The following is a 27381-nucleotide window of genomic DNA, read 5'->3' as shown; positions in this document are numbered from 1 at the left end:
ATAAGCCCTTACTAGGGGCTACGCCCTCAGAGACAGTAGTAGGAGGTGTCATACTGACATTCGTTGTACTCAGTTTGCTATCAAACTCAAGAGCAAATTTAGAAATCTCCTCCTCAAACCTATAAGTCACTATACATATTTTGGCTTGTCACACCAACAACAAGAGCAATACTACTCAATGATTGCTACAACCCTCTATGATTCATTACACGTCATTGCTCCTTAGTTACTGGGCCGATATGACCACATAGCATATCTCTACAACCCTCTATGATTCATTACATGACATCACTCCTTAGTTACTGGGCTAATACTATGTAAGGACAGTTCGAACTGAGGCTGACCTTCAAGTCTGCAGAAGTATCCGAAGTATAATGTGAAGACTTCGATACTCGAAGCAGTAGGACAAGGTATAGTAGTTCAGGCTCCAAAGCATATACTTTATACCACAGGGGTCAAGTGGTGAGACTAACAGGTTGGCCAAGTGGTTTGACTCAAAGTAAGGGAATGCAAAGTAAGTCGAAGCAGGAGGAATTGCAAGAAGGCCAAGTAGTATATAATTTGCTAGCTAAAGATCAATAAGGCGTCCTTAGAGTCTAAATTGTAGGTTGGTTTCGTACGAAGCTCCTCAGCTATTTCCTTCAACAACTGATGCCATAGGGAATAGCCACTAATCATTAGCTGTTTAATGCACTTAAGAAGTACATTCTCTTGTTCGTACGAAAGTTTCTGTTGTTGTTAGCGGGCTTGAGAACGTGACAAGCCTCCGTTAACGCAATGCGTCACAGTATTCCTAGGAAGCCCTAACTGTTTTGCAGCCTCGTACGAAGATTTATACAATCCTAACTGGACTCCTAATACTGCTTGATTAACTTTAGTATTAACTTCAGCTGAGTGAAGGCTTTTTCAACGGACCATTGTTGAATTGTGTACATTTTTAAGAGGTCTTGAGAAAGCGTTCCATTACGCCACACGTTCCATTACGCCACGACTTACGTTAGTCGGCAGGTGTGTTCTAAGACGGCAACGGCGCTGTGGCACATGTGGTATTATGGGACATAATGCCCGTACGTGCGAGAGGCGCCAGGAATCAATTACAATTGATTAAGGGTCATTATGTAGGGTGGTGGTGGTGTAGTAGTAGTAATAGTTTAGTGGCCAACTCGTCCGTGTGGCCAACTCGTACGTGAAATACGTTACCACTTCTATTTATCATTAATAACACGCCTGTTCAATAATCCTCCTCTAGCCCCATGATGATCTCTAGCCCAGCTGAGATCAACTATGCTCACAGTGCTCATCCTGGATCTGTTTTATAAAAACGCCTGTTTATTGGTCGAGCAGCTGTCTAGACTGTAGAGAAGCCAGCCCAGCGGGCTCCCTGACATATGTTTAGACGTGCAGAAGTACTCGTGTTCACGATCTGCGTCATCAACGCCCCAAGTGCATTTCGACCACCGCTATTCTCCTCAGCTTAATCCTCACATCGTCTCTTGGGTCCGTATAAAGTACACATCTACCTAGGGGTTCTATAGTCGAGAGTAATTGATGGGTCCTTGTTACGGCCGTCGAACAGTGGAACGGGATTAGGCAACAGGGGACCGCGGCTGCCCCGCAAACACGCGAACTATCTATGGAAGACAATTGCCACTTGAGATGTCTACTAGAGGGCTCGCGATAGCGTAGACTCCTGATAGTCCACCTGTATTCGTGCGTTGCTTGCGTTGGCATGATGTGATTTGATCACAGCCCCATGCGACAAGACGAAAGGGGCAAAAGCGACGAAATGAAACCGACGACACGACAATCCCTCCTGGAACCTACCGACCCCGAACAGCAAGCAGTCGATATCCCCGGCATCAGTCGAGTCCGGCCCTCATCCCTAGCCCATTTGTTGGGATTGGTGAAGGTGGAAGGGCTATCCATATAGGGATTAGCAAAAGAGACGAAAAGAAACCGGCGACACGGCAGTCCAGCCCAGCGAACAGCTGAGTTCGTCCTCGGTCACAGGCCATATTCCGAGAATTGGTGAAGATGAAAGAGCTATGCAGTGAGTCATATTTCTTCTGAAAACCATTATATTCCACGATGATGAAGGGAAGAAAGAAAGCAAAGAAGGAGAGAGAAAGGAAACGTAGAAGGGAGGGAGCTTTTAACCCCACAGGAAGGAATCAGACCACCGAAATGACGAAGCATCACAACACTTTGCGTAGCTATAGTTCTGAGGCGTTCCTGAAATAACCAAAGAGTCATCATCATGATCGTCCGAATGGACACAACGCTACGGTACCGGACCTGGAGACTTTCCTTTTCCCCTTGACCCTACTGTAATATAGGCATCATGGATTATTTCGCGCCGTCAATTCCATCCAGTCTGCCATCATACTAAACATAAACGGCCCCCCACTCTCACCCTAGATATCCCAACAAATCGTTCCACGGCTCACAAAACCACGCCGCCTCTTTTGATAATCCCCACCCACAACGCCGTCGGGGGGTCCGGCGCGAAGTTACGTGAAAGTGTAGCTATTGTGGGTTTGCTAAATAGCCACACATCATAGCTGCGGGGTGTCCCAAAGCACGTGCGGGGGTGTGATCATAGGCAGGTGACTAGTCTGTTGATTTGTGCCTGGTTGATTTGGAAGGAAGGGTCAGGGGAAATGCCTCGATGATGACGTGTGTGCGGGCGTTGAAAAAATGGGGTGATGTATTTGTTTATGACTGATTCTCTTGAACTTTTTTTTCTTCTGCATTAGCATGCATGCACGCACGCATCGCATGCATTTGGGTTAATTGAGAGACGAGACACCGCCGGGTAACGCGTGGGCGAGGGTATGGCCGAGGGGAAGGGGGCGGGCCTGGTGTGCGTGGGGGAGCTAATGCGGGGGCTATTTGTGGTGTGCAGCACACGGTGCCTTGCATCGAGTAAATGTGGACTACTGCTGCTTTTTTGGGGGGGGATAGTCGTCAGCCTCACGATGATGATGATGATGCGAACGGCACACTGATCCGGCCAGTCCAGAACCCTCCAACGCAACGGCAGCGCTGGCGTCGACGACGGGGTGCTTATCGCCAGGTACGGCGTCGTGCGTACCGCGAGCGGCACAGTATCCCATCCCCATGCGTGCCTGAGCTCCCACAGCCAGAAAAGCCGGCAGACGAGGCAAGAGCAGCCGCCCAGACCGTAATAATTACTCTACTCCATTATTCTCGGGGGGGAGGGAAGTGCGCGATGTCAGCGACGAGGCGGGCTGGATTCGTTCATTTTGGTGTGGTTATGATATATGATACATTCGTCAATGTCATCTAACATCTCATGTCATCTAATGTCATCTAACATCTAATGTCATCTAATGTCATCTAACATCTCATGTCATCTAATGTCATCTAACATCTAATGTCCTCTAATGTCCTCTAATGTCCTCTAATGTCCTCTAATGTCCTCTAATGTCCTCTAATGTCCTCTAATGTCCTCTAATGTCCTCTAATGTCCTCTAATGTCCTCTAATGTCCTCTAATCATCTAACATCTAATGTCATCCAACATCCAATGTCCTCTAATGTCATCCCGAGCGAGTGTATGTCATCGTGACAACAACGCCCTGTAGAACAGCAATCAGCCAGTTGAGTGTCTACTTACCAACATATGTGTGTCGACGATAAAATCCCCACCCGGCCTAGTCGTCAATATCGAGGATGATCCAGTGTCGTTCGAGTATATCGACTTTGTTGTAGTTGTACCCCTCGTCAACGCCCCTCGTTCGCCCCTTCCCCCCTCCATCCTCGTCATCCCCCCCTCAACCCCCCTCAACCCCCTCAACCCCCCTCAACCCCCTCATCCCCCCCTCATCTTTGCCACGCCTCTTTCCCAGATCTCGCCCATCACCCGCACTTCGCCGTTCTTGGCGCCCTGTCTATCAACACACCCCTTTTGGGAACATGTAGGAACATGTAGGAACATGTAGGAACATGTAACCCGGAAGGAGGAAAGGGCAGGAACATGGGGAATGAATCCAGGGAATATAGGGAGCATACATACAGTACGCATACCATAACGGACATGGGGAACATAACGAACATGGGGGAATATAGGCCTGGAACGTTACCATCGTCGCCGTCGTTGCCACTTACCACCATTACCAACAAACAAAGCCATACTACACATCACCAACTGCCAACAAACAAACTACCCGTACCAACCATCTACATTCTTCCATCATCACCTCATTCACCCTTCTTCCTGCTCGAACCCTTTGGTCCCTCACCGTTCCCCTCGCCGCACCTCCTGTCCTCGCCGCCCTCGATCAACCCTTCCCTAGCCGTCTTACGACATCAAAACGTACCATCCTATTGTGGCACCTAAGACATCGTTCGAGCCCACGGTTCGGTGCCACTGATTCCTGAGCCTAAAAAACCACGCCGCTCTTCTCTTGGTAGCTATTCCGAACTACCCACCACATCTACTGTTGAAAGGTAGAAGGGCTGGGTTAGGCCATCGCTCTGAATCACTTCACCTCTACCCACCCACCTGTCTACTAGCCTACCTATATCTATCTACCCTACCCTACTTACTCCCTCTTTCTATCTTGACGACATTATTTCATCTTTTGATTCAAATATCAACCTATTCTGCCATCATTATACATCACTATCCTTCGATACCCATCATATCCACCATTGCCCATCACACTTGCTGTCACGATACGCTGTATACCCAAACGACAGCAAACTCGGTATAACCGCGTCGGCCATCGTTGCCTTGCGACCTGCCTCGCCAATCCTTTGCGACTTGCCGCTTGTGACTACGAAACTTGGCTCTCGTCCATCGCCGCTCCGTCGCGACCGACGATACCACCATTCATCCTACTTCTCGGCGGTTCCTGTGTAATGTTGGTTCCCTCGGCCAAATCAACCTGAAACGTCCAAAACTCGTCCGTGTTCTGACCACCACGACCCACCAACAGCGTCCCGAAACACCCTCTGTTGAACGTCATTCCACACGTCGAGCCTGTCATAAACAACAAGTACGGTCAGCCGTAGGCAGGCGCTGACAAAGCTACACCCAACCCCGTACCTACCAACATCGAGCCAAGGTTCGCCAGCCCTGCGTTGAGGCCGATCCTGGTCCCGCGGTTGACTTGGATATGCCAGCCTACACCTACATGTGGCTCCCACAGCTCTTGACCCACTGAGCGACAAGACTTATACCTCAGGAGACGCTCCTCGAACCTTCGACCTCGTGCCATAAGATCGTCCCATCTCGTCCGGTCGCAGGCGGGATAAACTACACGACCCGGAAGCGAGGCAACCCATCTCCAGCTGGGTGGCGATACAATACATACACCTGGTTATGGCCGCGTTTCAATCTGTCAATGCGGTCCTGACCCCCACGAGGCCTTTTTTCAAGCAAGAAGACGCGCAGCCGGCCACGACAGAACATAATGCTGGGCCAAGTTCTGCTGGGCCAAGTTCTGCTGGGCCAAGTTCTGCTGGACCAAGTTCTGCTGGACCAAGTTCTGCTGGACCATCAACGTCCAAACTGGACGATGCAAAGACACCTACCAAGACTAGCTTCGCGGCATTACCGTCGCAGAACGATTCCAAGGCAGGGGAACCCTCATCGGCCGCCACCACTTCGGAGTTCAAAAAGGCCGCAAAGCGCGAGAGCTCACAGTACTCGACGAAGTCTCGAGATTCCGAAGATGTAGATATGGATGACTCAGATGGAGACGACGACGGGTCGGATGAAGATAGCATAGCTGCGGATGGGACGCGGTTGACGAAAAAGAAGAAATCCCAACGATTTTTCTGTACAGAATACCCACCTTGCAATTTGAGTTTTACTAGGAGCGAGCATTTAGCACGGCATATACGGTTCGTCAAACTCATTTTATTTTAGCCATGCGCTAGCGAACCTCGAAGCTAACATGTTACGTAGTAAACACACGGGGGAACGCCCCTTCCAGTGCCACTGTTCACGGCGCTTCTCGCGGCTGGATAACCTGCGACAACATGCCCAGACCGTTCACGTAAACGAGGATATCCCCGGCGACTCGCTCGCAGCCAGCAGCACGAGATTCCAGCGCCAGATACGGTCTGACCGTGTAAGGCCGGCCGGTAACCGCTCGCGAGCGAGCACGTCGAGCAGTCAGCCCGGGAAGCCTCGTGGCCATACAAGGAATTCCCTGTCAGCATCGAGCATCGGGTCCATCTATGCGGGCCGGGAGGATCCACGTCGCAGGCCGGCACCCCTCATCATGGCTGGCGAGCCGCGGTCACGGGTTTCGTTTGATAGCTATGCGTCCAGGGAGGGACACTATGTGTCGCCCAGTGGTTTCGTCAATAGTGGTTTCAACACACCTACGTCGTCCAGGTACTCGGGGGGGTATGACAGTTCGCAGTGGAGCTCGGCCATGGGATCACCCGTCCGCGGCCACTCCAGAACAGCCAGCATGTACTCCGAACGTCGGATGGCTGCTCGTCGCCTATCCGTGCCGTCCTCAGAGAACCCTTTGGGGCCTCAAGGCTTTAGCCCATCGTCTTTTGGACCGCCGACGCTGGCACCACTGAGCTCTGGCAGCCAAGAGCCCTTCTTGCCATCAGGAAGCATTATGGCGAGCCCAACCTCCCCAATAGGCCCGTCATGGTCGAGGCGGGATTCCCTTGCCAGTGCCGCCGATGACTATCGCCGCCGCACGTGGCATCACCCTGAGTCGCAGCCAGGTTTTACTAGTAGGCTGCAAAGTGTTACGTCTTCTACCTCCCAACGGCCTACTCCTCCCCCATCAGTCGCCTCCGCAATCAGTGGTCAGATCACCCTCCCCGGAATCGAATCCTTCCTATCACGTCCCGTGACCCCACCCCGCCGTAACCTCTCGCCAATGGAACTTGACACGCCCACCCGCCCTGAATACGCCTGGTCTGACGATCGCTCTGTTGCTGCAGCCAGACAATGGGACTCCAGCCTCCCACATAACTTCACGCGCCTCGAGATTGCCCAGCAAACATCCCGCCCCGATGATGCCAGCGCCTGGGCCACAGACGCTACACGTGCCATGCAGGAGCGTGCAGCGCAACAGTCACAGGTATCCCCTCGCCCCCAGCCACGCGTAAGCTTCAGCGCTACGACCTACCCAGCCCAAGAACCCCCACCCCGGCACCCGAACCACCACATTAGTGCCCCGCCCCTGACCGCACGCGACTCCAAGAGGCAGGGCTGGTACGCGGGACCGTTGCCGCAACGCCAGCGCCCGTCTCCCGAGGGGGGGTCGAGTAGTTCCGATAACGGCATTCCCGGGACGCCGCGGATGGCGGGGCATGGGGATTACGGGCCCGTGATCGTCCAGCAACCCGGTGGGGGGTGGGACGAGCGCGATCGGGAGGGGCAGCGGGCGGCGGCGGAGCAGGGGCGGCAGGAGCAGGGGCGAGAGGGGAATGGGCCGGGTCAGGGGCAGGGGCAGAAAGGGGGGATCCCGGCGGCGATTGGGCAGGCGTATTCGGCGTACGGGGCCGTGACGCTGCCGCCGCCGGTGGAAGTAGTTAAGGCTGATGATGGGATGTTACGCCTAGAGGCGCTTGTGGCCGTGGCGACTGGCGAGAGTAGGAATAACGCGGCAGCTGCGTATTAGGACGTTTTTGTCCTATTGTCCTACCTGCCGTGCCACCTCTCGGTCTCGTCGTCTCGTCGCAGTCGCTACTTCCGCGTCCCCTTTTTAGGGGGCTGCAAAATAGAAGGATAGGGGGGTTTCATGCAGACGGATGAATAAAGTCAAGAAAGAGGGGGGATATGGGTAAAAGGAAGGAACCGAGACGGTTCTGGATTTTAAATATGACTTATATGATCCGATCTGGGTACATCCCCCGGCCGCCATTTCACGATTATTTCAAGGGTGTTATGGAAGGGGATAGGAAGACAGGTGGGGTCTGCTTTCCTTGGCCGGGTTTTACGACATTCATTTTCCTTTTCTTGGCAGCATCATTTAACGGCCTTGATATTCTCATGCTTGTTATTGTTTTTTTATCTTATTTTCCTTTGGGATGGCGAACCCTCCAACTACTACTACGAGTCCCACTTGATCTGGAACGGACAATCAACTACGCGTCGCGCGTCAGCTCCGTAATGCACTTTCCTGCGCTGTACATAACAAATCCTTCCAGCTCGGCGCGGGATCCATCACCTTGGACGCCATCTCAGTGCACCTTACTACACCCGCTTCTCAGCACTTGTATGTTTCCTTTCGAAGGGGTTGGCTTTTGGCGCGGGCGGTAGGAGGTCTGATTGGGTAGGGTTCTGGGTTCTGGGTTTTTTGGGGTCTTTCCTTTGGTTTGTCTCGCAGGATTTGGAGATACACATATACCCACTTTACTTTCGTTTACGATTATCAAACCGCCCGCCCCTTTCTCTGGGTAGGCTAGGGGGAGTTCATGGGCGTTAATTTGGAAGGAAGGGATGGGGGTTGGGTGAGGCTATGATGTGGTGGTGGCGTGTATTGAGGTGTGTGGAATTGCGGATGGAATGTTGATAGTCGGCATCGAGTGGCCGACGGGTATGATGTTATGAAAGGGGACGAGGGGGGGGGGTATTTATTAGTAAAACGAGAAATTATGTTGATGTGGATTTGTATGTGTGGGCATGCATGCGAGTGTCTGTACGTATTGAGCAATCCAAGGCTGAAGTTTTGGGTCTACGACCCACGTGCCGAGAATGGTAGTACTGTAGTTGCAATAACGTTCGCAATGGCGTAATGAGCACCAAAACCCCCACCTTGCAACTTCAAACTCGTAAACCACAAACAATGGCGAGAAGCTCGTATGGCTGAAGCTATAATAGCTTACCAGAATCGACAATTTACAAGCTTAAAAGGCTATTGCGGAACACTTTCAAGTTGATCGGATGACTTTGACGCGTCGCGTGTTAGGGAGCCATTCCCGAGTGCAAGCGCGACAAAACCAGTAAATTTTATCTGCAGTTGAAGAGAGTACCTTGGTTAAGTGGATTTGCTAATTCTCTTTGATGGGACGCCCTATTAGACACTAGGAATAAAGGAATTAGCGCAAGCAATCAGGATTCAAAATGCGTCAACGACGCGTCATCTCAAATTGGACGATACCTACCAGCAAAGAATGGATCTAACGCTTTATTCAACGTCATATAGAGCTTGCTACAATTGCTACTTGACAAATTGAGTCTGCGAGACATCAAGAAGCAACGTATGGAGCACTTGAACATTGGTTTATAGTGTTGCAAACAAAGTCACAAGAACAGAACTATGCGTTATGTACGGAGTAACATCTACAACATAGATGAATTAGGTTTTGGAATTGGTACAAGTCAAACAAACCGTGTAGTAGTTGATGCTACTATGCGTACATACACATTGGAAAGTTGTTCCTAGCCGTCACGAGTGGGTGTTAGTCATTAAGTGCATCTCTGTAGATAAACGCATCTTCACCACTTGTGATTTTCAAAGCTGCAACTATTGACAGCACTTAGTCTACTGTAATGGAGCCTTGGTGGAACAGGGCAGTAGGAAGTCTCGTTATGGATAATCACGTAGTCAGGCCCTATATTGATACGAAGACTGAACGCTGCCCTTCCGATGAAGTGCCGCGTTCCTACTCCGACTCGACTCAGCACGTGAGGCTGCTAGTGACATCTACAAACCCAACACGTTTTACGATTGGTGATTCTTAGCAAGGCTACGGGCAATATCGCAACATAACATTCAAAGCGCATGGTTAGGAGCAGGTATTACCCATTTGACCCTCAAGAGGCATATAATCATTTACCATCATTATACACTCGCTCTTCTATTACCTTGGCAAATGCAACTACACCACCTCTACAAACACCAAACTATCCAGCGATACAGAGTTGCGTAGCTCAAATGCAGCTCTTAATTTGATGTTATAGTCTCAAAGTGTGCTTGACTCTCTAACACGCAAATATATCTCGCGACTTACACTTACTGCTGAAACTCTAAGAACACAAAACACACTGTTACGTAAGGAGCTACAAGATACCCAAAGTGTTCTATCTGCACGTAGAACTAACAAGCAGGGCAAGGGAGTAGTGTTGAAAGGAGTTATTGTAATGAGTACGTAAGAAATCCAGTCAGTTTTACAGATTGAAAATAAGACCGGTACCAACACGGGCAAAGGTCGGGCACAAGGGGTTGAACAAGACAGCATTGTGGAGGAAATTGAGGAAGACCTACTTATAGATGATTTGCCTGGCTCAGAATTGGGTATGCTTAGTTGTATTATAGTTGAAAATTGATTTGAAGTTGGAAGACTTGGGTTTTGGTGCTCATTACGCCATGGTGCTCATTACGCCATTGCGAACGTTACAGTATGGAGGATGCTCCGCAGCTTATAATATAGATCAAATCAAAAACTTCATATTCGTAGACGTTATGACTCCCCAACTCCAGCGCTTATTGCAATATCGACATCTCCTCACTCCGCATCAACTCCCACCTCCACCTTCCCACTTCCTATACCTCCCCCCCCTACTCATCCCCCACCAACCTCATCCCCTTAATCCCCAACCCCCCCCCCGCCTCCCCTCCCTCCCCTCCCTCCCCTCCCTCTCCTCCCTCTCCTCCCTCTCCTCCCTCTCCCTCACCAGCGCCCTAAAATACACCTCCGCCGCCACCGTCGCGCTATAACTCACCGCCGTCCAACTCCACGCATTCCTTCTCTCATGCTCCGCCCCTACCGCCACCAGCATCCTCAGCACCAATAACTGCCCATTCGCACTCGCGAAATGAAGCGCCGTGTTGCCGTCCGCGTCTTGTGCCCGCAGTAGCGCCCTGGCGGGAGTGAGGTGGGGGTCTGCTGCCAATTCCGCCGCTGTGGGGGGAGGGGCGTGGGTGAGCAGGAGTTGTACGCAAGTATCGAATCCGTTCGCAGCGGCGAGCATCAAAGCGTCGCGACCACGACTATCCCGCCTCCCTATCCCCCCCGCGTCCTTAGATTCGAGGAGGACATGCATGATCTCCGCGTGTCCCTTCGCCGCAGCAAGCATGAGCGGTGTCTGGTGGAGGGTATTCAGGCTTATCCCGCCCGCTTCGTGGCGCAGGGAGAGGAGGAGCTGGGTTATGGGGAGGGAGGGGAGGGAGGCGGCGAGGTGGAGGGAGGTGTTGGAGAGGCCGGGGGGGGAGGGGGTGAGGTCGGGGTTTTGGAGGAGGTGCGGGTGTGTGGAGAGGATGCGCCGGGTGATGGGGAGGGAGTGTGTGTGGATTGCGCGGCGGAGGCGGAGGGATGGGTCGATCCTGGGGGAGGGGGTTAGAGGGGGTTCTTGGAGGGGGGTTGTGAGGGGCGAAAGGGGGGGGGGGACGTACATTGTGGTTGCGTGACCATTGTAGGGTTTGTGGTGGTCTCTGGGTGGTTGGAAGTGAGCCTGTGGTGGGTGGTGTTTGATTTCGGAGGATTTGGTGTTGTTGAGTGTTTGTTCGTGTTGTGTGTGTTGTTTTTGTTATTTTTGTTCTTGCGACGTTTGGTGTCCTGGGCTAATTCGTTCGGGGTTTGGGAGGTCTGGTCTTATCGTTGTTCCCTAGTTGACCCCTTCGTTATCGTCGTAAGCCCGCAGCCGCAGCCGCCCCGCTCCACCCCCACTGAAGGTTCTGCCGCAGACCAAAGATAGATCGACGCTATTTTATAACCCTGAGCCAAGACACGGACGATGATGGATGATACGATATTTCAGGGACGGGCCAAGGGGTTTCTAAACCTCAAAGTCTGCTATCACAGTGCTGAAGTGCAACTCTAGGCATAGTTGGTGGGGGTTTTACCATGAACCTTTCTAGTCTTGCCAGATTTCATAAACGAATGATGGGAACCCACCACCTTGATTGTTTCTGCAATTCTATCACCGCTATCATGGTCCAGTTGTTGTTCCCCAGCTGTCGTTCCACCTCCCGCTGTCGTCAGGTTTTACTGTCACCGCTATGACCCTACCGCCGGAGCAACGCCGCATCTTGGCCTCCTATTTGGTTGACAAGTTCTCTCAAGATTATACTCCTGTTGAGGCCAAGGAAGCGAACCCATAGGGTCTGGCGTAGAATTTTAAATCAGGGTGGTCAACAAGAGATCTGATTCTTGCGCTTATATTTATATACGATACGAGGCTCATCACCCATGTATGTATTACTAAATTTAGGTAGCTTCCGGTACTCTGTGGGAAGGTGGTTCGTTTGTAGAGGATGATAGGTGAGGTTGATGAGTTTATGTGAATTAGAACCTATCCGCCGCTGTTTTACCATAGCGTACGTAGAATATTTTTGGGTCCGTCACCACTTGCTCAAAACTTCAGATTCGCAATAGTGAGTAGTTGAAGAGGTGAAATACGACCTTCAGAGACCCAGAGACAATAAGATGTTACAAAGACGCATGGAAAAAAGAGTTGGTTGAGAGCCACTGCATTGTTGGAAACTAAAACCTCATCCCAACCCCAAAAGCCCACACAAATCACTATGCTCCTCACCTCTATCCACCCCAGAAAAGCACCCTAATATTACACTCCCCCCCCCCCTCAACGCCCCATCCATGAAAAGAAAACAAAGTAAACGCCCTACCCCCCTCACAACCCCCCCTCCCATCACAAATCCGCCTTCCCCCCCGTAACCTTACTCGCCTGCACCGCGCTCATCTTAGCAATCCACCCCTGCGCCGGCAGGAACTTGCGCACGGTGCGGATCTCGTCGGACGCGTAGCCGGGGATGCGGATGTTGTAGTTGCGCTCGAGGATGAGCTGGATGTCGCGGATCTCAAGGGTCTTGGAGCCGCGGGCTTTGGCGCACTTGCAAGCGGCCGTGATGACTTGGTCGACGAACTCGTCGGCGACGGAGAGGACGCACTGGGGGAGGGTAGTTAGCTTGCGTGTGTGGGAGAGGGGGGAGGTAGGTTGGGGGGTTGGTGGTGAGGAAATTGTGAGGTTGGTGGTGATTTGGGGTAGATCGGGAGGTATTATGAACGTAATAACGCGTAACTTACATCTTCAACTTCCGGGGTAAGGCCCTCCGAATTATCCAGACCTTCTCCTCCTCCAGTAACCTGTCGAATAAGCTCATCCAACTTCCGTTTATTAAGCACCCTCTCCGCATCCCCCTCAACATTAAACCCAGGCGCCTTCTGCATAACAGGCTGCTGCATAAGTCCACTCCCACTCCCCGAAGGCCCCCCCGAATACGTAGGCCGCGTTGGAGGCATCTGCATCGGATGTGGCGACTCCGTAGCGCGTGGAGGAAGAACCTTCGGAATCGGCATCAGGTTCGTCTTTATATTCGGCGCATCGCGCGGTAGCGAAGGCGGGTGCGAGTGGCTAGCCATCACGCTCGCCTGTCCCGTAGTCTGACTACTAGAATACGTGCGCGCCGCCTGCGCAACCGCATCAGAGTGCGTGAGCGGCTTGGGGGGACCAACAGACGTCACTGATGGCGGGACTGCAGATTGTGGTGAATTCTGCGCAGGTTGACGGTTCTGCATCTGCTGGATATGCGGGGCTGTCGCGAGCGCGGTGTTGACGTGGGGAAGGCTGCCACCAGCAGTCGCGCTTTCCGATTTTATGGCTGCACCACCACCACCATCACCACCTTGCGCATTTTGGGATGGGGGCATGGCGGCCGCGTTTGCTGCGTTTATGGGCTGACTCTGGTTTTGTTGTTGTAGCTCGCTTTGCTGGTTTGGGGGCGGGGCGTTGGGACGGCCGCCGTTGACCTGCTGGTTTCGCGCTGCTTGCATCGCGGCCTGCACCGCTTCGGTTTGCGCCATCGCTTGGCTTTGTGCGGGCTGTTGGATGTTCATTGTTGGACGGGGAGGGACTGCGATTCCTTGCGGTGGGTGGGAGGGCTGCTGCTGGGCTTGCGAGCCACCTGCTTGTGCTTGTGCTGCTGCATCTGACTGTTGTCTCCGGAACTGATCAACGAAGCGCTTGGCATCGCCGTGGTTCTTTTGGAACGCCTCCTTTTTGATTTGGAGCTCCTTTTGCTCCTCTGGTGTTAAGGGTTTCCCGCCTTGTGTCCTCACAGCCACCTGGGCCTCAAGTCGTTTGAGTCCTCCCGCCGTGTTCTCCATCGTAAGAAGCGCCTTCAGGTATTTTCCCTTTATCTCCTGGATCCACTGTGCCGCCTCCGCAGGGCCCAAGGTTGATGGCGCAACGTATGGGAATGAATTCACATGGTTTCGCATGTTTTCGGATACAGGAGGCCTCGCTGGGGCAGTTTGGGCGGGTGCTTGAGGCTGGGACGGAGGTGCAGAACCATCAGGTTGCGACTGCTGTGATGGAGCCTGACTAGGTGGTCGCTGCTGATTTGGGTTGGCCTGTGGACGGTTCGCAGTCGCCTGCATCTTATTATGTAGAGTCACAGAGAAGTCGCGGATTTTCTTTGCCGCATCACGATGCGCCTGGGTGTCGGGCGGGTTCGCCTCTATCTGTCGGTACAGCATCGCCAGACCATTCTCCCATTTCTTCTTCTCTTCTATGCTGAATTTATCAGGGAGCGCGCGCATGTGCTCCGGCTTGAAGAGCATAGGGCGAGGTTGTGCCTGCTGCTGGGGCTGTTGCTGCTGGGGAGGTTGTTGGAGAGACTGCTGGGGTGATTGCTGGGGCGGCTGCTGCCCTTGGGGATTCTGGAAGCCGTTCATCGTCGCTTTCTGATAGTGTGAATGCTACGTGATAGCGAAGTGAAAAGTTTGGGTTGTTAACCCCGGCTCATGCGCGGCAGTGTATTTGACGTACAGAAATGAAGTTCGATGGTCTCACGGCCTCGCCATCGCGGTATCTCGATGGAGCTAAACTACATACAGCGTTTCGGCACTCACCGCCTTTGACTGCAAGTGTCGATTCAAATGGCAACCGCCGCAACAGTCGAGCAGTGCATATATCATGTGCGTTGGATCATGACTTGGGTATCAATTCGTATATATTAAAGAGCGTCAATAAATGAGCATTTGATGATGTTGTGTTGAACGTGGTGCGCCCACACTCGCACATTGACACGTATCATCGCAACAGCCCCCCAAGGTCCCTCTCCATCCCCGACACCCGCTCCTCCAGCTCCTTCTTCTTCCTCTCCAATTCCAATATCTCCTCCTCCTCCAGCCTTAATAATTCGTCGGTAATCACCGCGTCATCAGCATCTCCGTCCTCCTCCCCGGCCACATCCTCATCCGGGCTATCCCCATCCCAATCACCCTGCCTATTCATCCTCTCCAACTCCCGCGTCTGTTTCACAACCTTCTGCTCATAATGCTGTAAACTCGTCTGTATCCTCGCATAGCGCGACCGTAGCTGGGCAATCCGCTCCCTCGCCCCCTCCATCACATACACCTCCCCCAGCTTCTCCGCGCCCCTCAGCAGCACCTCCACATCCAAGTCGCCCTTGTGCACATTCTCACTCTTCCGGATTTCCGAGTTCAAATCCGCGCCCAGCACAGCAGCAACCGCTGCATTCCGCCGCGGCGCGCGCGACGTTGTGGCTGCGCTCGAGACAACCTCGCCGCCCGCGACGTTGAAAACGGTCCGCCGCCGCGAGGCGGTGGCGGCGGGATCGGGGTAGATGGAGGAGTCACGCGGGGGGGGCGGGGGAACGGAGAAGAGGGCGCGCTCGTGCGGCTCGGTGTCGCGGATCAGGGCTGTGATGTCGTGGGACGCGAGGAGCGCATTGGTGAAGATCTTGGGTGGGGGGAATCTAGGGGGCGAGGTTAATGCGGTTGGTCTTCTTCGGTATTGTGGAGTTGTGGTGGGGGTTTGGGACATACGGGAGGGAGGCTATGGATTGGGCGGATAGGGAGATTTGCTCGAGATGGTTGGAGAGGAACGACATGTTTGTTGAGAGGTGGGAGGTGGGAGGTGGGAGGTGGGAGGTGGGAGGTGGGAGGTGGGAGGTGGGAGGTGGGAGGTGGGAGGTGGGAGGTGGGAGGTGGGAGGTGGGAGGTGGGAGGTGGGAGGTGAGAGTGATACGTGGTGTTGTGGGAGGGGTGTTCCCTGACGAGTCAACAATGGGAAGGTGAAGAAGGTGAGGGAGAGGCGGGGCAGGGGAGGCGAACAGGTATAGTAGTATAGTTATATAGTATAGTTATATAGTATAGTTATACAGTATAGTTATACAGTTGGTTCAGTTATATATTAGGGTTATACAGGCATGGTTATGCAGTGTAGTAGTACTGTACTTCGACCTGGACAACACTCGCTCGTACTGTTCAATACATGATGTCGAGCACTGTTTCATAATGTGCACCGCCGAACCGACGAACCGCCGAACCGCCGAACCGCCGAACCACATATTCGGGCCTCGATTGAGTTTGAGATTTGTGATTTGTATCCGACACATACGCGTCTTATTGTTCATGCCCATCTATATATATCTCCATGAGACATCATAGCTGAGACGAGGAGGTTGAGACCAGCGCAGCGGACCAACATGCGTGCGTGGAATGTGTGTGGAATTCGATCGCCGAGTGCCTGTGAGTACTTCTATCACTTTAAAGGAAACCCACACAAAGTTCGTCGACGCTCCTTACACCTGGACCTAATAGACTAATAGACCTAATAGACTAATAGACCTAATAGACTAATAGACCTAATAGACCTAATAGACCTAATAGACCTAATAGACCTAATAGACCTAATAGACCTAATAGACCTAATAGACCTAATAGACCTAAGACCCAGGTGTTCTGAGTAGTGACGCTAGGTGACACCGGCTCACGAACGCGCGCTCGTCCTCTCATGTCTCCGCCCGAAATTGCGCTTCTGACAACGCACTTCGTTCACAGACATCTACCTCGGCGGTCGTGATATATCCCTTGATGACTAGACGCACGCACGCAGCAACGAGTGGGAAATCAAAATCAAAACAAAATGCTGCTTGCTGTTTAGCTGTTAGCTGTATTCCCCATGCGGCCAGGATTGTGGGCAAAATGGGCAAATGGTGCCACAGAAAACCTACACAACCTGGCTGGCTATTTCCCTCTGGCTGTGTTGCTGCCCGACTCCGAATTTTTCATGGAAGCTTTTTTCTTTGCCCTTCCCAGCATTGCAACCCGACACTGCGGTTTCATACCGTTGCTTGGTGCATTTCGCTGCATTTCGCTGCATTTCGCTGCATTTCGCTGCATTTCACTGCATTTCACTGCATTTCACTGCATTTTCGCTGCCTCCACGCCCTCTTTAGATAATGTTAAGTACTGTATTACCTGTACTATAACTGTACTAATGAAGTCCCCCCTGGTCCTTTGATTAAAGATCATACCAACAGCTGCTACCCACGATAATTATTACCACCCACACAGGGCAGAGGCGCCGAAACTGTCAGATTTTCGCGTTATATTTATCCACAACTCTCCCACCCACCTTCCTCCCACCTTCCTCCCACCTTCCTCCCACCTTCCTCCCATTCCTCCCATTCCTCCCATTCCTCACATTGCTCACATTCCTCCCATTCCTCCCGTTCCTCCCATTCCTCCCATTCCTCCCGACTGAAACCGTCCGCTACAAAAAGGTTCCTCCTCCCCTCCCTATACTTCTCGTCATTACATATCTTATACATATCTTATACATATATTTTATATATCCCGTACCTTTCATCGGCCGTCGACTGCCAACTCCTTCCTTCCCGTCTGCAATCAAAGCAATCAATCTGAAAAAAAAAAAAAAAAAAAAAAAAGAGTGGTGGCCACCCCTCCTCTCCCACCAGCCCGATACCCGACCACCACACGACACTGCCTGGAATTCTGGCCGCCGCCCTTATTATCCCTTCTTATCCAAGGAAGATCACCTCATAGTATCCTCGAGAAGCCCCCTACAGAGAGCTCGAGCGTCTTACGTGCAACATCTATCCCTTTACTTCTTATCATGAGCTGCAATTCCCCTCGACTGGATTCTCCTCTGTGGAGAGACCTTCATACCCTGTCGCCATCACGACCGATAGTACCGACCACTCAACCCGCAAACCACCCAGCGTGCGACAACGCCGACGACGCTTACACATAAAACCAAAAAATGTCGTCCTCATCCGACTCCTCAGACTGGGACTCCGATGACTCCGACGACTCCCAACCATCCACCCCGAACGTGCGGTTCGCGCGCCGACCCACGGTGCCCTCCTCACCACCCGAGACGCCCACCACCTCGTCCTTCCCGCTTGGCGAGCCTCTCCACCCCACCTCACGCCCCGGAATGCGCAATTTCTCAAGGCCCCTCCCGCCGACCCACGACGAGATCCGCCCCGTCGGCCAAGGCCACAATTTCACCTACATCCCGCAAGTGCGCCTCGAGGACCTCTCCCCGCGCTCCTCCACCTCCTCCTCCTCGCGCTCCTCCCGCTCAAACAGCCCCGCCCCTTCCATCGATAGCGAGCACATTAGCATAACCCAGCACTCGGAGATCCAATCCCCGCTGCACCACAGCACGCGCAGCCTCATCCCAGCGAACTTCATCCTCTCCTCCCTCCACGACACAGACTCCAGCGACTCCGACGACGACGACCTCTCCGTCATCCTCCCCGACCACTACAGCGACGCGGCCTCCTCGCGCGCCCCTTCGGAGCACTCCGAAACCTCCGAGCACTCCCCCCCCACCCCCGCCCCCGCCGACGCAAAAGCCACCCGCCTGGCCGACGAGTTCGAGCTCCTCGCCTGCGCACCCCGCGACGACCATGACGCCTGGATGAGCAAGCAGCGCCTGCTCAAGCGCATGAAGCGGCTCAGCTCGGGGAGCATACATAAGCGCACGCTGAGCCAGAGTATTGGCAGCGAGACGGACGATGAGGATATCAAGCCGTATGATGCGAATGAGATTGGGGCCAGCGCGAGCGGGCTGCGGAGGCTGCGGAGGAAGACGGGAGAGCGCTTGAGTCTCATCTTTGATGATCCGCCGCAGAGGATTGTGGAGTGTGAGGAGCCGGAGAGTGGGGAGGATGAGGTCGTCCAGGAGCGTATCCCGGATATGGAGGAGATGCTGATGCTGGCGCTGCCGTATTATGAGATGGATACGGATATGGGGTACTGAAAAAATGGAAACCCCCACTATTGCCCGAGCCCTGGTGGCCTGACAACAAAAAAGCATCCAATCAATGACCGTGCAAAGGATTTTATGGAGGATTCTTAACGAAAAGTTACGGATGGATGGACGGATGGGGGAAGTGGCGGTTATGATCTTGGGTTAGTTACGACAATAGAATGGGGTCTCTCGGCGGCGCATTTTGGGAGGGGAAGGAAGGTAGGGTCCCCTCGACATCAGCGATTGTCGGGGGGCTTATCGGAGGAGGCTTTGTCTATTTGTTGTCGTTTTGAGTTTTTGTTTTGAGAGCATAGCGGCATAGCATATAGAACTTTGGGTATAGAAGGAGCATCTGGGATTGATACCTGGGTACACTAGTTAGACAGCAATTGAGCGGCTTGAGTTTTTATTTGCGTCTTGGAGGGGAGACTGCTTGTGCTGTGCATGTGCTCGCTCTTTTTGAGCCATGTCTGTTTTCAAGAGGCAATTATCATTACAATAACTCACAATTACAAACTCCCGTTTTTGAGGCCAAACCTTTTCCATTTTTATCGGCTATATAAGGTGGTATCTCGTTCCATAAATATCTCTCGGCATTATCATCTCAAATATATACCACACTTCTCACTTTCGTTCTTAGCCTCCCCCCCACAGCCAACCGTCCACAGAACAGCAACCAACAGACTCGAGTTCTGGCCAGCCCGCCAAAATCCACACCAGGCGGAAGCTAGTTTTTAGTGCTGTTCCTGGCAGGTGCGGGCTATATATATATATATACTAGCCAGTGGTTCCCGTCGACAACAGTTGACATCCTATATATATATACTTTTCACATTACAATTTTTCACAATCCTCAACTCTAGATTCTGCCCATCCGCCGGGATGAATCTACGAACAGGGAGTAAAATGCTTTGCCACAGTCAACACACCGGTCACTCCAAGCAGATTTCAACCCTTGTACTAGGAGACGCGGCAACCATTCCTCCCGACCTGTCGGCGGCGTCAGTTACCGCTTTGAAGCCAGTACCAGTACCGAACTTGGCGGCAGCAACCAAGCCCATGCGAGTACCATTTGGCGGCTTTGGCGGCTACAATTCGTAGCACTCGTGGAAGTCGCTCTTCGTGGGGATAGCGACAGCGTGCCCTCGGTCGCTCGAGACGGAGAATGAGCATCTCCACGTGGCAGTGGGAGAACCTATCTTTTTATACGGGACACTAGCTTAGCGATGCTCGAGGTTGCCGCTAACATTCGCGGTCTACGCCGCACCCTAAGGCATGCGAACAACATCTAGAAGGCGCTAGTCCGTTACCCCTCCACGCCCCCCCTTGCATCCCCTGCTAACTTCTAGTAGCACGTCCTACAACCCTACTCGTGCGGCCCAAAAGTCTGTACAGGGTCTGTGCACTCCAGCCAATTAACTAGAATAATTAGGAAGCATAAGTACTCAGTTACAAACAATAATACCCAACTCTCAACTACTCGAGTATCTTCAAGTACAACACTCAGTTACAACAATAATACCCAACTCTCAACTATCTTCAAGTACAATGGCCGAAATTTCAATTCCACTACGTGCAGCAATCATTACCCTATGCATATTTATGAATGATTCATGTAAGGATGCCTCCTTACCTAGATACTCGAAGAACCTGCCTCAGAGCTGTTACGTGTAACGCTGACTTCTAAACGATAGAAGACACAGAGGTTCTCTTGCGTAAAGGTTTACTTATCAGAGGAGGCAGGGGATCAGACACAAAGGCTTCAAGTAACACGTTACTAGTATATAACAAATACTGTATTGAGTTGAGCACGAAGCTCCTATCTAAGAACTAACTATCTACTTATATAGTGGCGTCGTGCCTAGTGGACTCCTGGGAACTCACTCGAGTCCTCGGAGTCCTGGACTCTTAGGACTCTTCTCATCATCCTGCGAGTCCGTCACGTGATACTTTCGGAACTACTATTCCCCGCTGCCCCTCCAGGTACCAGGGCCGGTCTCATGCGACCTCCCTCCTTGCTGTCCTGTAGTTGGCCAGCCTTCTTGTTCCGTCGTAACATTACGGTCACTACAAGCAAGAAATCTGACTCAGTGTGGTTTCGAACCAGTAGAGGAGCACATAGCGAGTTACGGCATGGGGGACGGTAAGGGTGTAGGGTTCAGGGTCGATGCCGACCTGTTTGTCATACTGACATTTGTTGCACTCAGTTTGCTATCAAACTCAAGAGCAAACTTGGAAATCTCCTCCTCAAACCTACAAGTCACTATACATATTTTGGCTTATCACACCAACAACAAGCGCAATACTACTCAACAATTGCTACAACCATCTATGATTCATTACACGTCATCGCTCCTTAGTTACTGGGCTGATATTACCACATAGCATATCTCTACAACCCTCTATGATTCATTACATGACATCACTCATACTACCACATGACATATCTCTACCAACTAGAGGCCTAGGAGCATGAACGATAGCTCTAAAAGCTCCTATGAACCTCTATGATTCATTACCCGTCATCGCTCTTTAGTTACCCACAAGATTGGTTAAGTTATGACATAATTTGTCTATGACATAATTTGTCTATAGGGGTACTCTGACCTTGGACCTCCTTTTACTTCCTATAGGCTACGAACCTAAGAGATGGTTCTCTTATGTCGACTACAGTTACTGAGCCTGGTAAGTCATGGAAAGTCTTGTGAGAGAACTACACTCCTTTAGCATAAATAGGATTGCCCTTTCATTAAGAAAGGGCAAGCAGACAATACAGTAAATCGACTATCACATACTTCTGTTACGATATCAAGTGCGCCTTGCAGCTCGAGTGGGGGTTCAGGGGTGTGGGTAGCTTTCCGGGGTTGGAGCGAAGTTTTCAGTTGTGGAGTGAATTCTCAGAACTAGTCTCGCTAAAGAGAATTCACTCCACAACAACATAGCTGTATATAGATCGAGCCACTGCTCGAGTGCTCCTCTTCTCTTTCCTTTCTTCTCTAGATTGAGTTTAATTCGTTATACCCAACTGGCGCCCTATGCCTTGGTGAACCGTGACAACTTCCACGTCTTTTCCAAGCTTCCAAGCATTGATCTTGTTACTCCTTGTTTCTGAAAAGTCAGTGAGGTGTTAACCTCTGACTTACCCCTGAGTTCCCAGACTCAACATTTGTTGCAACTTGTCTGAACCACTTCACTACATCACACACCTGATTGCTGCGTTGTGGAATAGTCTAAGCTACGACCCTTTGGCTCTGTTTTCTAAGACAGTGTGTTGTCTTAGTAAATTCATCCCTTCCTTGGGTGACTAGATTCTCACATCTGGTTCACCCACCATTACACTGTTGCGGTGGAAGGTTCAGGGCTAGGGTTGGGACAACCGTGTAAGGACACAGGGAATACGGCTCTCCGTAGCTGCATATGGGAGTGCGAGTCGGAGGTGATGCTGTATTCTATCCTATAGGTCTACTACGAAGGATACAAAAAAGATGAAAGGGGAGCTTATAGCTTCCTACCCCTTATGTACCTAAATGGGGTCCGACTCGGCTAGGCCTTAGCGTACCGGTAGATCCACTCCCGTCTGCCGCCCGAATCGACCCCGACCCTAGAACATCTATGCTGCTATACTACTATGTCGCCTATTCCGCGTTGTCTTACGGGTCCGAGGGTACCCCGTGTAAGGAGGCATCCTTACAAACCGAGTTGGGCCCGTTTCGGGTACTTAAGGAAACAGACTCAACGGGGTTCCCCCTTCATCTTTTTTGTATCCTTCGTAGTAGACCTATAGGATAGCATCCGTTTAGCCTCCGACTCGCACTCTCATATGCTATTACTGTGAGCTGGGTGCCCTGTGTCCTTACAGTTCCAGCGTTGAAATTTTTCTCATGATGAACCCACAGACGTTGCGGAGGACAGAGAAGTCAACGTCCTGCATGTCTCATGTGATAGATGATGAATATGCACCACGATGTGGCTGTACGCCTAAAGCACTGGAGCCTAGATTATGCAGGATGCTTTCGGCCATTTCCTTCTGTGGATGGCGGCTCTGCATATAAGGGGCTTGTGATGTGGCTTCACTGGCCAACGCAAGGCTGCCTGCTTCAATTGTGCCTCTTGCTGCACCTTATTTCACGTTAAGGTCCAGGAACGTTAAAATATAGAAACTTAGCCCGACCCATACCAACTTCATATATCGTGATCCGACAACTTCATAGTCAGCAAGGCTGTCTTGGAGCAGAGCCGTCTAGTTAAATTGGTGCTGAGATACCTCTGTGATCATCTCTTCAGCATTCTTCACAGTGGTCGGCTTTCCCAATTATGTTGGATCGATCGCTTGACATATCCTTACCCCTCATTTGACGCGACCTGATTCACGGCCTGCATATTGCAAAGTCGAGCCTTGTGGAAGCCTCATCGGTGAAGTCATGCACCTCACACTGTTCATGTCAGTTTAGGCAGCAGTTTGCAGTTGAGCTTTTATCCATAAGAGAAGGGGAGGCTCCCAGCTTCCCTTATTACACTAAATCTAGATACTCCTAAATTATGCCATTTCCACGCGACTGAAATCATTCTCAACGAACATTTTCGATATCCAAAATCTGCTTTCAACAAGATGGCCGATATTACAATCGTCAATGACACTGAGAAATCATCTTCCCTTGACCAAGCTGTGAAAAAAGGCAACGACTCGAAGGAGAAACGGGAATCTGCCAAAAAAAAGAAGGAGCAAGACGCTGTGGTGAAGAAGGGAGATGACTCGAAAAAGAAGAGAGACAACAAAAAATAAAACAGGTAGCTTTGAATCATTAATCGTTACGGACTGTATCAGCATTAACACTTACCAGCACACCAAGAAGCTACGAACAAAAGCACAGCAATAATTGAAGAAGTCACAGAAGACTTAAGTCATGTTCTAGATCAAAGGATTGTTGCGGAATTTAAGAGAACGAGAAATTCAATACTAGTCCAATCAGTTAAGGCCACTTTGCTTGATTTTGCAAACTATGTAGTTCGTGAATTTAGTGATACTATGGCAATGTCGGGTTTCGTTACATCCAAAATAATTATTTTGAAAATCTGTACAATCTACCGAAGTATAATTATATTGCCGTATGCAGATCGGATTGGAGGGAGATTGCTTCACGACGCCTCGCCACTCCTTTCCCTCCACATGCCTGTCCTCGGCGCGACCTGTAAAGCCTGGTATATCAGGCATAGTCCACACCGTTCCCAGTGCAGATACGCCAGACCATTGATCCTTGTTAATGACACGCCCCGATACGCCAGCATTTCTACAGGCAATCTCGAGGCAAATCTGGCTACTCTGAGCCGTCGACAGTTGAACGTCTCACAGAAAATGCGCGTGAATGCGGCTGCTCTGGAATCAAACAGACTTGTTCGTGCCGAATGGCAGGAGAAACTTGCATCATACGACCATGATAATGGTTTGGGTTCGGAATTGGAAGAGTTCGTCTCAGGGTTCCGCAGTGGAAAGCCATGCCGAGTTGTGGAAAGATTTGAAGGCGCTTTCAATTATTGCTTTAGGCTGCGCTTCGACATGAGCGATCATGATGACTGGCTGCTTCGCTTCCCTATACCAGGCGATGTTATGTATCCAACGGAGAAGGTCGATCAGGAAGTTGCAGTCATGAAATTCATCAAAGACAGGACTAGAATTCCGATCCCAAAAGTTATAGCGTCTGGAAGAACTGAGGGACGATTCGCCGGACTAGGACCTTTCATTATCATGGAATTCGTCGAAGGGGAACGTTTAGATGAGGCTCTTTATCAGAACGACAAGATCAAACCCGGAATAGGCCAGTCCACTTTGGATTTCATTTATAAGCAAATGGCGCAAATCTATTTGGAGCTGTTCGAACACGATTTTGATCAGATAGGTGGATTGTCAATGTCATTGAACAGTCGATCTTGGCATGTTAAATCCGGCCCATTAACGTTGAAGACGAATGAAGGTCAGAGACTGACAGGGCTCCATCTTTATGGTATACCCCTTCCTACCACTACTTAGCACCGCGTTTAATTTCTCTACAGATAATAGGGAGCCTTCCTCAACAACTACAGCATACCTTAACAAACTTGTCGACCAGCACACACGCCTTCTATGTGAAAATCCCGAGTCTGTATCAGACGACGTCGAGTGCCAAGAAGAATACCGCTGTCTGCAAACTATCAAACTGCTCACAAAACAGCTTGCGAGCTCTGTGGACCGTAATGGTCCTTTCAAGTTATTTCTCGACGATCTACGATTTGGGAACATACTTGTGGATTCTAAAACGTTCGAGATAAAGGCGCTAATAGATTGGGAATTCTGTTACGCGGCACCACGTCAATTTCTCAATGCTCCTCCTCCTTGGCTCATACCAAATCCTGATCCCTGGGATTGGACAGCTGAGGAGAGGGAAGAGTACAAGGTCCATTTTACGAACTTCATGAAGGTGTTGCAGGATGAAGAATCGTTATTAGGAAAAGACCACAGTTTTTCTGCCCGGATGCAAATTTTCCTTGAAAATGGTACCTTTTGGTATCTCCAGGCTTTGCGAGAGCCACTATGCTGCTTAGAACTCATGGAAAGTTGGTCCGCTGAGGTCGGAAAACCACTGGAGACACCTGTGAACATGGAGGAGTTCGTGGCAAGACGATTCGAAACTCCCACTCTCGAATAATAGTGGATATGTTTTGTGGCGTGGGGTTATTGTTGGTATACAAATATATTAAGGTTATGAGGGATGCTATAGCTGACGAAAATTATGAAGGTAGAATATGGAGATTTGGCGTTTAAGGAGTGAAGAGTCGTATCACGTTTTATCTGAGCGAGGTGCATGTGTCGTGTCGTTCCCTAATCACGTGAGCTTCATAAATGTAGTCACCGCTTTATACTCTGGTTAAATTAGCCTCTTGTGGTTTGATGTGGCACATTTTCGGGACTTACAGCTCATACATGTATCTTGAAGAAATGTTGTCTGATGTAGCTGTCCGGGCAGTGCGCCCGTCAGTACTACGAATATTGGGTGGATACGCCGCCCCTCAATTTAGTGAGGGCGGGAGCCTTGACCAACACGGGCCGAACCAAGTAGAGGATGCACATACTACAAATGTCAAGACCCTGCGATGGCTTTCACCTCGTGGTAGTGCAGGGTGTAATGAGATCAAGATTATCCAGTAGAAGGAATTGCCATGCCTGTGAGAAGTTCGAATGTCGTTGGTTTTGTATATTTGATCCCCAAATCTCCAAATCACGTGAACTTCACAATGTAGTCTCCTGCTGTAGCTACTTGTGGTCTTGATGTGGCACCTCTGCACTTTTTTGGGGCTCAGTTTACGGAGGCGTGTACCAAAAGTCCTTGCCGGGCAGGGGTATAGCCTACCCCTGTCAAAATGAGCACTCACGATACTTGCACCTGTAGCTTCATAAAATGAGAATCAATTATAATAGTTAATAGTTCCTACGTGCCTTGCCATGTGTAGATATATCACTAACCCCTTCCTTATATCCATTTCCTCCAACAAGTCTAATAACCTCTTGAATATGGCGTGGAATCCTCTCAATCCACGCCTGTATTCTCCGTTGTTCAAGCTCCTCCCATGCCTTTTTCCACACGATTTCTGCAGTCTTCCGAGTTGTAGGAGGCCCTTTACGACTAGTAACCAGCTTCATAAATGGCCAACAAGGCTCAATCATATTAAGGTCAGGCGAATTACCTGGCCATAATAGCCATTGAATATCAAACCTATCAAAGACAGCCTTTTGCCACTTTGACGCATGAGATGGTGCTTTATCTTCTTGTACAATAGTATTTGGCCTTTCCTTCTTACACTCTTGTGCAAACGGTAGAAGTAAAGGCTCAAGGATGACTTTTCGGTATCGCCATGCATCAATTCCTCCTCTTCCTTTCTCACGGGTCATTGCTCCTGTCTTTTTTGTAAACTTCCACTCTGGCTTCCTTCCTCTATAGTTCCGTAATCCAAGGCGATGTATTCCATTTTCAAGTTCCCATTCCTCTTTGCATTGTGCTTCAATTGTATTATTAAATGCTTCGATTTCAATTGCTGCTTCTCTCTTCTCCTTTGCTTCCAAATGTGATATGGCCCCTTTTATCATATGTAAAACAGCTCCACCACATGAATTCCGACGCTTCGTGCCATCGAGAGCGAATAACAGATGGCTCGAATCTCTCATCTTTTGTCCTCCATACTTTAAATCCTCCACGTCGATGGCCAAGGACAATAGATGTTTCGTCTGTCCATATAATGTTTTTCCAATCCGTAAGAGTCCAATGTGCATATTGTAGAGCGAATTGTAGTCGTGCTTCTCTCATCGCTTCAGTTTATGCCGTTGTAGTGCTCGAAAAGCAGTCATTGTAG

The 27381-nt window shown here is 50.8% G+C and overlaps 7 protein-coding genes across 7 annotated transcripts; 4 read left to right on the top strand and 3 right to left on the bottom strand.

Moving 5' to 3' along the window:
• Window positions 1–2929: 2929 nt before the first annotated feature.
• On the top strand, window positions 2930–3310 carry VC83_07184 (uncharacterized protein; the record flags this gene model as incomplete). Its single annotated transcript, XM_024470761.1, has 1 exon — window positions 2930–3310. The coding sequence occupies one exon, from the start codon at window positions 2930–2932 to the stop codon at window positions 3308–3310; it is 381 nt and encodes a 126-aa protein (XP_024321825.1).
• Window positions 3311–3949: 639 nt separating this feature from the next.
• Window positions 3950–9105, top strand: VC83_07183 (uncharacterized protein). The gene is made up of 2 exons (XM_024470760.1): window positions 3950–5873; window positions 5938–9105. The coding sequence occupies exons 1-2, from the start codon at window positions 5350–5352 to the stop codon at window positions 7625–7627; spliced, it is 2214 nt and encodes a 737-aa protein (XP_024321822.1). The 5' UTR covers window positions 3950–5349; the 3' UTR covers window positions 7628–9105.
• A 1425-nt stretch (window positions 9106–10530) lies between these two features.
• VC83_07182 (uncharacterized protein) lies at window positions 10531–11615 on the bottom strand (the record flags this gene model as incomplete). The annotated part of the gene is made up of 2 exons (XM_024470759.1): window positions 11345–11615; window positions 10531–11275 (listed from the first exon to the last, which is right to left on the bottom strand). Coding segments are annotated over exons 1-2 (747 nt in total). The 5' UTR covers window positions 11347–11615.
• A 985-nt stretch (window positions 11616–12600) lies between these two features.
• Window positions 12601–14645, bottom strand: VC83_07181 (uncharacterized protein; the record flags this gene model as incomplete). The annotated part of the gene is made up of 2 exons (XM_024470758.1): window positions 12601–12858; window positions 12996–14645. 2 exons carry the CDS (start codon window positions 14643–14645, stop codon window positions 12601–12603), a joined length of 1908 nt encoding a protein of 635 aa, XP_024321820.1.
• A 358-nt stretch (window positions 14646–15003) lies between these two features.
• Window positions 15004–15856, bottom strand: VC83_07180 (uncharacterized protein; the record flags this gene model as incomplete). Its single annotated transcript, XM_024470757.1, has 2 exons — window positions 15762–15856; window positions 15004–15691 (listed from the first exon to the last, which is right to left on the bottom strand). The coding sequence occupies exons 1-2, from the start codon at window positions 15824–15826 to the stop codon at window positions 15004–15006; spliced, it is 753 nt and encodes a 250-aa protein (XP_024321821.1). The 5' UTR covers window positions 15827–15856.
• A 1500-nt stretch (window positions 15857–17356) lies between these two features.
• VC83_07179 (uncharacterized protein) lies at window positions 17357–19532 on the top strand. The gene has a single exon (XM_024470756.1). The coding sequence runs from the start codon at window positions 18004–18006 to the stop codon at window positions 19009–19011; it is 1008 nt and encodes a 335-aa protein (XP_024321998.1). The 5' UTR covers window positions 17357–18003; the 3' UTR covers window positions 19012–19532.
• A 4637-nt stretch (window positions 19533–24169) lies between these two features.
• Window positions 24170–25682, top strand: VC83_07178 (uncharacterized protein; the record flags this gene model as incomplete). The annotated part of the gene is made up of 2 exons (XM_024470755.1): window positions 24170–25001; window positions 25051–25682. The coding sequence occupies 2 exons, from the start codon at window positions 24170–24172 to the stop codon at window positions 25680–25682; spliced, it is 1464 nt and encodes a 487-aa protein (XP_024321997.1).
• Window positions 25683–27381: the final 1699 nt, after the last annotated feature.

Source organism: Pseudogymnoascus destructans (genome assembly GCF_001641265.1).
Source record: "Pseudogymnoascus destructans isolate 20631-21 unplaced genomic scaffold scaffold_18, whole genome shotgun sequence".
Taxonomy (NCBI): domain Eukaryota; kingdom Fungi; phylum Ascomycota; class Leotiomycetes; order Thelebolales; family Thelebolaceae; genus Pseudogymnoascus; species Pseudogymnoascus destructans.
Note: the sequence above shows the minus strand (reverse complement) of the source record. Positions and strands in the feature narration are given on the sequence as shown.

Excerpts from the sequence above, each read along its gene's own strand:
- VC83_07183 (XM_024470760.1), top strand. The coding sequence starts at position 5,350 with ATGGCCGCGTTTCAATCTGTCAATGCGGTCCTGACCCCCACGAGGCCT. Across the intron at positions 5,874-5,937 it reads CATTTAGCACGGCATATACG|TAAACACACGGGGGAACGCC; the intron begins GTTCGTCAAACT and ends CATGTTACGTAG.
- VC83_07179 (XM_024470756.1), top strand. The coding sequence starts at position 18,004 with ATGTCGTCCTCATCCGACTCCTCAGACTGGGACTCCGATGACTCCGAC.